This window comes from Procambarus clarkii, chromosome 6, assembly GCF_040958095.1.
Source record: "Procambarus clarkii isolate CNS0578487 chromosome 6, FALCON_Pclarkii_2.0, whole genome shotgun sequence".
NCBI lineage: Eukaryota > Metazoa > Arthropoda > Malacostraca > Decapoda > Cambaridae > Procambarus > Procambarus clarkii.
In genome coordinates, this window is record NC_091155.1 from 30,327,113 (window position 1) to 30,335,219 (window position 8,107).

Sequence of the window (8,107 nt, forward strand, 5' to 3'; positions counted from 1 at the left end):
AATGATGGGAAAGTCCATAGGAATGGTAGTTCTAGGTATGGCGGACAATAGACTCACTTCTCCTTGAACATCGACTAAACAGGTTCGGACATCGCTAAAGCCGTTCGAATCCTCTTTTCCCTGGGGCCACCCTCGACCTTCCTGTAGAACCTCGCCCACCCGCTCCTCCTCCCGTCTCACGCTTCCTGTTCTCTTCCACTCGATTATTAAAAAACGCCCAACCACTTAGGCTGGACGGTAGAGCGACGGCCTCGCTTCATGCAGGTCGGCGTTCAATCCCTGACCGTCCAAGTGGTTGGGCACCATTCCTTTCCCTCCGTCCCATCCCAAACCCTTATCCTGACCCCTTCCAAGTGCTATATAGGCGTCAGGGCTTCGCGCTTTCTCCTTGATAGTTCCCTTCCCTTCGTTTATTAAAAATAGTAAATAATGCAACCAATCTGTGCAAAGAGCAAAGTGTCTTCCCGTTGCATCACATTTCCAATTTTTGACGCTAAAAATAAGGTACCTTCTCATCTGTTTTACTTTTGGGACCGTTCCAGTTCCTCGATGCTGCTTTCGTGGCTCCCATCCCATGCAAGTCTGGGACGGGTGTCGCTGGGAACCTCTGTGCCTTTTCCAGAGGGCGCGACGCAGGAGGAGGCGTTAGCTAAGCCTTTGTCTCACGATGGTGTGATGGTGACGGTGGCTTTGATATCTACCAGTTAATATGTCCTTGACCTTATCCTGTGTACAGGGTGTGTCATGTGTCTTGAACCATGTCCCAAAGTCTAGAGCCATGTTCCTTAAGTCTGAAACCATGTCCCAAAGTCTAGAGTCATGTTCCTTAAGTCTGGAACCATGTCCCAAAGTCTAGAGTCATGTTCCTTAAGTGTGAAACCATGTCCCAAAGTCTAGAGTCATGTTCCTTAAGTCTGGAACCATGTCCCAAAGTCTAGAATCATGTTCCTTAAGTCTGGAACCATGTCCCAAAGTCTAGAGTCATGTTCCTTAAGTCTGGAACCATGTCCCAAAGTCTAGAGTCATGTTCCTTAAGTCTGGAACCATGTCCCAAAGTCTAGAGCCATGTTCCATAGGTGTGGAACTATGTATCATTAGTGTGCAACAGTGTGTAAAAGTCTGGAAGCACATCCTAGAGCCTGGAACCCTGACTCATATTGCAACGGTCGTTCTTCAGTCACATGATTAACGATGACCTGGAAGATATAACCCAGTTGCTTCAGGAGGGATCCTAAGGGGGTTTCTCCTCCTCATATTCTTGGATTACTTTGATTAGTTCCTTTCCTCCGCCTACCCATCTCGCCTACCCTTCATTCCCCCCCCTACCCCATCTCCCGTTTCTCTTACTTCCCTCTTCCCTTAATTCCCTTATTAGGGTCCCCCCCCCCTTACTTACCTCCCTATCATAACAAGGAAAGAAATGGAGGTGAAAGGTTAAAACGTCGTTTCCTAACTCACTTTTCCATGACCATATGACTCGACCCCCTTCCTACCTCACAGCCCTTCCAGACCCCTTACCGCCCTCCCCATCCCCCCCCCCTGGTCAGGACAGGTCCCAAGGTCAGACCACCGGGGCGCCGCCCGCCAATGGGGCGTCTGACCGTCACTTCACCTCTAGACCAAACAAAAAAGTTCACAGATGCTTTCTCCTTTTAGTAGTCTTGGTCCGTCCAGCCTAGCCACCTCCCTGCTGGGTGTGACCCGCTGCTGACCTGCTCCCTGTCCTGCCCGCCCGCGGCCCACACCCGGCCCTCAGCCCTTACCTCACCCGGCCCTCAGCCCTTACCTCACCCGGCCCTCAGCCCTTACCTCACCCAGCCCTCAGCCCTCAGCCCTAACCTCACCCAGCCCTCAGCCCTTATCTCACCCAGCCCTCAGCCCTTACCTCACCCAGCCCTCAGCCCTTACCTCACCCAGCCCTCAGCCCTTACCTCACCCGGCCCTCAGCCCTTACCTCACCCGGCCCTCAGCCCTTACCTCACCCAGCCCTCAGCCCTTACCTCACCCAGCCCTCAGCCCTTACCTCACCCGGCCCTCAGCCCTTACCTCACCCGGCCCTCAGCCCTTACCTCACCCAGCCCTCAGCCCTTACCTCACCCAGCCCTCAGCCCTTACCTCACCCAGCCCTCAGCCCTTACCTCACCCAGCCCTCAGCCCTTACCTCACCCAGCCCTCAGCCCTTACCTCACCCAGCCCTCAACCCTTACCTCACCCAGCCCTCAGCCCTTACCTCACCCAGCACCGTCCTCAAAGTACGATATATAAGAGAGAGAGAGAGAGAGAGAGAGAGAGAGAGAGAGAGAGAGAGAGAGAGAGAGAGAGAGAGAGAGAGAGAGAGAGAGAGAGAGAGAAGAGAAGAGAAGAGAAGAGAAGAGAAGAGAAGAGAAGAGAAGAGAAGAGAGAGAGAGAGAGAGAGAGAGAGAGAGAGAGAGAGAGAGAGAGAGAGAGAGAGAGAGAGAGAGAGAGAGAGAGAGAGAGAGAGAGAGAGAGAGAGAGAGAGAGGACCGGATAGTTTATGGGTGAATGAGCTCTGGAGAAAATTACAGGGAATGGCAAGAGTGAAAGTTTATGGAGGGCGCAGCGTGACGCAGAGTGAAGCAGGATGAAGCAGTGTGACGCAGAGTGAAGCAGGATGAAGCAGTGTGACGCAGAGTGAAGCAGGATGAAGCAGTGTGACGACGCATAACACAGGCTGACGCAGGGTGTTGGATGACGCAGGGTATTGGCTGACGCAGGGTGTTGGATGACGCCCCTGTTTGACGCAGGGTGTTGGATGACGCAGGGTATTGGCTGACGCAGGGTGTTGGATGACGCAGGGTGTTGGATGACGCAGGTTGTTGGATGACGCAGGGTGTTGGATGACGCAGGGTGTTGGATGACGCAGATTGTGTTCAGGGAAACAGGGTGACGCAGTGTATGTAGAAATAGTGTGCGAAAATATCTCCAGGCTCTGTGGGAAGGGTGTGAAGAGACTAGGGTGAGACAGGAGGGACCAAGCGGATTATATTCACATGGTCTAGAACAAGTCTATATGAAGAACCTAGGGTGAGATGTGACTGAGCTAGGGTGAGATGTAAATGAGCTAGGGTGAGATGTGACTGAGCTAGGGTGAGATGTGACTGAGCTAGGGTGAGATGTAAATGAGCTAGGGTGAGAGATGAATGAGCTAGGGTGAGATGTAAATGAGCTAGGGTGAGATGTAAATGAGCTAGGGTGAAATGTGAATGAGCTAGGGTGAGATGTGAATGAGCTAGGGTGAGATGTGAATGAGCTAGGGTGAGAGATGAATGAGCTAGGGTGAGATGTAAATGAGCTAGGGTGAGATGTAAATGAGCTAGGGTGAAATGTGAATGAGCTAGGGTGAGATGTGAATGAGCTAGGGTGAGATGTGAATGAGCTAGGGTGAGATGTGAATGAGCTAGGGTGAGATGTAAATGAGCTAGGGTGATCGTGATGAACAAAGTGACACATTCACTCCAGAGTGGGACCAGTCAGCCTGACACATTCTCTAAGATGAGAGGCACAGGGGCCCACCTGCCTTGTGTCCACGACACCACCTGGGGCAGTTATAAGTTACGAGGAACCCACCTAAGAGTTATGACAAGTGACAAATAATTATGACACATGACAAAATAATTATGACACAAAAGTTATGACAAGAGTTATGACATAACTTATTGCAAATGACAAGTGTGTGTGCGCGCGCGCGTGTGTATTTACTATTTGTGTCTACAGAATCGAGTTATTAGCTCCTGGGCCCCGCCTTTCTAACCAATCTATTTTTCCTCTATTATATCTACTACATATATTTCTCTCTAACACACGCGCGCACACACCCTCCAGGAAGCAGCCCGTAACAGCTGTCTAACTCCCAGGTACCTATTTAGTGCTAGGTGAACAGGTCCACCAAGGTGAAAAAAACTGCCTCATTTGTTTCCGTCTCCGCCGGGAATCGAACCCGGCCCTCTAGGACTACGAACACCGAGCAATATCCACTCAGCCGCGAGGTCCCTGTGTGCGTATGTGTGTGTGTGTGTATTCACCTAGTTGTGTTTTGCGGGGGTTGTGCTTTGCTCTTTCGGCCCGCCTCTCAACTGTCAACCGACTGTTTACTAACTACTTTTTTTCCCCCACACCATACACACACACCCAGGAAGCAGCCCGTGACAGCTGACTAACTCCCAGGTACCTATTTACTGCTAGGTAACAGGGGCATTCAGGGTGAAAGAAACTTTGCCCATTTGTTTCTGCCTCATGCGTGTGTGTGTATGTGTGTGTACTCACCTATTTGTGCTTGCGGGGATTGAGCTTTGGCTCTTTGGTCCCGCCTCTCAAGTGTCAATCATGTGAAGAAGCTAGGGTGAGATGTGTGTATGTATGTGTGTATGTGTGTATGTGTGTGTGTGTGTGTGTGTGTGTGTGTGTGTGTGTGTGTGTGTGTGTGTGTGTGTGTGTGTGTGTGTGTGTGTGTGTGTGTGTGTGTGTGTGTACAAGTTGATAAGGAAGTAATTATCAGTATATCAAACAAGTTACAGCCAGTCGACGGACGACCTGAAACTCAATCTCATAGAGCAACATTTAAAGCAAAATATAGAACACAAACACAGATAGAGACAATGGCACGAGGATAACCCGAAGGCTTAACTATATGCCGGTCCAAAGCTGTTCGCTCGTTAACCCAGCAAGTAATTGGGTACCTGCTTCTTTAAACTACAGATACGTACTAACTAAATAATAAATAAATGTTTATTCAGGTAAGGTACATACATACAAGAGATTTTACAAAAATTGATAGATTTATAGATAGAGCTAGTACATACAATGCCTAAACCCACTATTACACAAAGCGTTTCGGGCAGGAAACTACGTGACGAAATTATGTATAGTCGACGTTCTACTTCTCAAGTCAAATAATAATGCATCATACTAATTTGGTCCATTACAATTATTTTTTTTTCAAGAAAAAAGATTGTACTGAGACTGAACTGTAAACAATGGTTCATACTTAACAGAACTGGAGCTAGTGGCCATTGTGTTGTTAGACCAGGGATATATACTCTACTTAACGCACTCACTCATCCGTTCACTCACTCATTCGTTCACTTAACTCATCCGTTCACTCACTCGTCCGTTCACTCACTCGTCCGTTCACTCACTCGTCCGTTCACTCACTCGTCCGATCACTCTCTCGTCCGTTCACTCTCTCGTCCGTTCACTCTCTCGTCCGTTCACTCTCTCGTCCGATCACTCTCTCGTCCGTTCACTCTCTCGTCCGTTCACTCTCTCGTCCGTTCACTCTCTCGTCCGTTCACTCTCTCGTCCGTTCATTCTCTCGTCCGTTCACTCTCTCGTCCGTTCACTCTCTCGTCCGTTCACTCTCTCGTCCGTTCACTCACTCATTCGTTCACTCACTCATTCGTTCACTCACTCATTCGTTCACTCTCTCGTCCGTTCACTCTCTCGTCCGTTCACTCTCTCGTCCGTTCACTCTCTCGTCCGTTCACTCTCTCGTCCGTTCACTCTCTCGTCCGTTCACTCTCTCGTCCGTTCACTCTCTCGTCCGTTCACTCTCTCGTCCGTTCACTCACTCATTCGTTCACTCACTCATTCGTTCACTCACTCATTCGTTCACTCACTCATTCGTTCACTCTCTCGTCCGTTCACTCTCTCGTCCGTTCACTCTCTCGTCCGTTCACTCTCTCGTCCGTTCACTCTCTCGTCCGTTCACTCTCTCGTCCGTTCACTCTCTCGTCCATTCACTCTCTCATCCGTTCACTCTCTCGTCCGTTCATTCTCTCGTCCGTTCACTCTCTCATCCGTTCACTCACTCATTCGTTCACTCTCTCATCCGTTCACTCTCATCCGTTCACTCTCTCATCCGTTCACTCTCTCATCCGTTCACTCAATCGTCTGTTCACTCACTCATTCGTGCACTCTCTCATCCGTTCACTCAATCGTCCGTTCACTCACTCATTCGTTCACTCACTCACCCGTTCACTCACCCTTTCACTCACTCTCCCGTTCACTCACTCACCCGTTCACTCACTCACCCGTTCACTCACCCTTTCACTCACTCTTTCACTCACTCTCCCGTTCACTCACTCACCCGTTCACTCACCCTTTCACTCACTCTCCCGTTCACTCACTCACCCGTTCACTCACCCTTTCACTCACTCCCGTTCACTCACTCACCCGTTCACTCTCCCGTTCACTCACCCGTTTACTCACCCGTTGACTCACTCACCCGTTCACTCACCCTTTCACTCACTCTCCCGTTCACTCACTCACCCGTTCACTCACCCTTTCACTCACCCTTTCACTCACTCTCCCGTTGACTCACTCACCCGTTCACTCTCCCGTTCACTCACCCGTTGACTCACTCACCCGTTCACTCACCCGTTCACTCTCCCGTTCACTCACCCGTTCACTCACCCGTTCACTCACTCACCCGTTCACTCACCCGTTCACTCTCCCGTTCACTCTCCCGTTCACTCTCCCGTTCACTCACCCGTTCACTCACCCGTTCACTCACCCGTTCACCCACACCCTCGTTATTCCCCTCCCTGGGAGCCTGTTTCTCGCCCTAAGCTGTTGGGCTTCCCTGTTCTCTTTCACTGCTTGTTTGACCTTTACCCCCCCCCCCCTGGCCACCTTCATCCTGTACTCACCTACTTGTGCTTGTACGGGTTGAGCTTTGGCTCTTTGGTCCCGCCTCTCAACTGTCAATCAACTGTTACTAACTACTAAGTGTTTTTTCTCTCACCCCCCCCCCCTCCTGGAAGCAGCCCGTAATAGCTGTTTAACTCCAAAGGTATCTATTTACTGCTAGGTAACAGGGGGCATCAGGGTTATCTTGAGAGGTTATCTTGAGATGATTTCGGGGCTTTAGTGTCCCCGCGGCCCGGTCCTCGACCAGGCCTCCACCCCCAGGAAGCAGCCCGTGACAGCTGACTAACACCCAGGTACCTATTTTACTGCTAGGTAACAGGGGGCATTAGGGTGAAAGCAACTCTGCCCCATCTGTTTCCGCCGGCGCCGGGAATCGGTCCCCGGTCCACAGGACTATATATCCAGCGTGTTGTCCACTCAGCCACAAGAGCCCTGTAGAGGCGAGGGGGGGGGTGGTGCTTGTGGAGGCGGGGGGGTGACGGGTGTTAAGGCACACGTGTACAGACACGGCAAGACTTGTGTGGGCGTGCGTGAGTGGGGGCGGGAAGGACCTAGGGTGGGATGGGGTACAGGCAAGAGGGCGAGGGTGGGCGAGGGTGGGCGTGGGTGGGCGTGGGAGGGCGTGGGTGAGCGTGGGTGGGCGTGGGTGAGCGTGGGTGGGCGAGGGTGGGCGTGGGTGGGCGTGGGTGAGCGTGGGTGGGCGTGGGTGAGCGTGGGAGGGCGTGGGTGAGCGTGGGTGGGCGTGGGAGAGCGTGGGTGAGCGTGTGTGAGCGTGGGTGGGCGTGGGTGAGCGTGGGTGGGCGTGGGTGAGCGTGGGTGAGCGTGGGTGAGCGTGGGAGGGCGTGGGTGAGCGTGGGTGGGCGTGGGTGGGCGTGGGTGAGCGTGGGTGGGCGTGGGTGGGCGTGGGAGGACTGAAGAAGATTAGTGCTGAAAATATCAACATGACAGCCAGCCCTCCCCCAGCGTATTCTCCCCCTCCTTCCTCCTCCTCTTTCTTCCCTCTTCCCCCCCCCCCCCACCGTTACTCCCCTCCCCCTTATACTCTCCCCTCCTTACCCCTCCCCCCTCGACAAACATTTCCTTGCCCCCCCCCCAAGAGCATGACTGTGAGGTCAACTTTCCGTGTTGAGCTTGAGCAGTGTGACCAGGAGGAGAGGTCAGGCGGGAGTGCCGCCTCAGGTTGCCCGGTACCAATATTCAGATACGGGTGCCGAGGGCCGGATACGGGTGCCGAGGGCCGGATACGGGTGCCGAGGGCCGGATACGGGTGCCGAGGGCCGGATACGGGTGCCGAGGGCCGGATACGGGTGCCGAGGGCCGGATACAGCTCCTCAGTATCTGATAAAGTTACTGATGGATACGGCTTTAACTTCTTCCTGACGACCGGATAAGGAGAGCTATGGCCGGATAGCCCAACAGAGACAACGGCAGCACAACA

General features: G+C 52.5%; 1 protein-coding gene across 1 annotated transcript; it reads right to left on the bottom strand.

Annotated features, from left to right (window-relative positions):
- Positions 1 to 949: 949 nt before the first annotated feature.
- LOC138355764 (uncharacterized) lies at positions 950 to 7,612 on the bottom strand. Its single transcript, XM_069311226.1, has 2 exons — positions 7,166 to 7,612; positions 950 to 1,057 (listed from the first exon to the last, which is right to left on the bottom strand). The coding sequence occupies exons 1-2, from the start codon at positions 7,610 to 7,612 to the stop codon at positions 950 to 952; spliced, it is 555 nt and encodes a 184-aa protein (XP_069167327.1).
- Between the last annotated feature and the right edge of the window lie 495 nt (positions 7,613 to 8,107).

What these genes read in the sequence shown, in the direction of transcription:
- LOC138355764 (XM_069311226.1), bottom strand. Translation starts at nt 7,612, where the DNA reads ATGTTGATATTTTCAGCACTAATCTTCTTCAGTCCTCCCACGCCCACC. An exon ending in GTCTTGCCGTGTCTGTACAC is followed by an intron (nt 1,058 to 7,165) that starts GTGTGCCTTAAC and finishes ACATGGCTCTAG; the next exon opens with ACTTTGGGACATGGTTCCAG.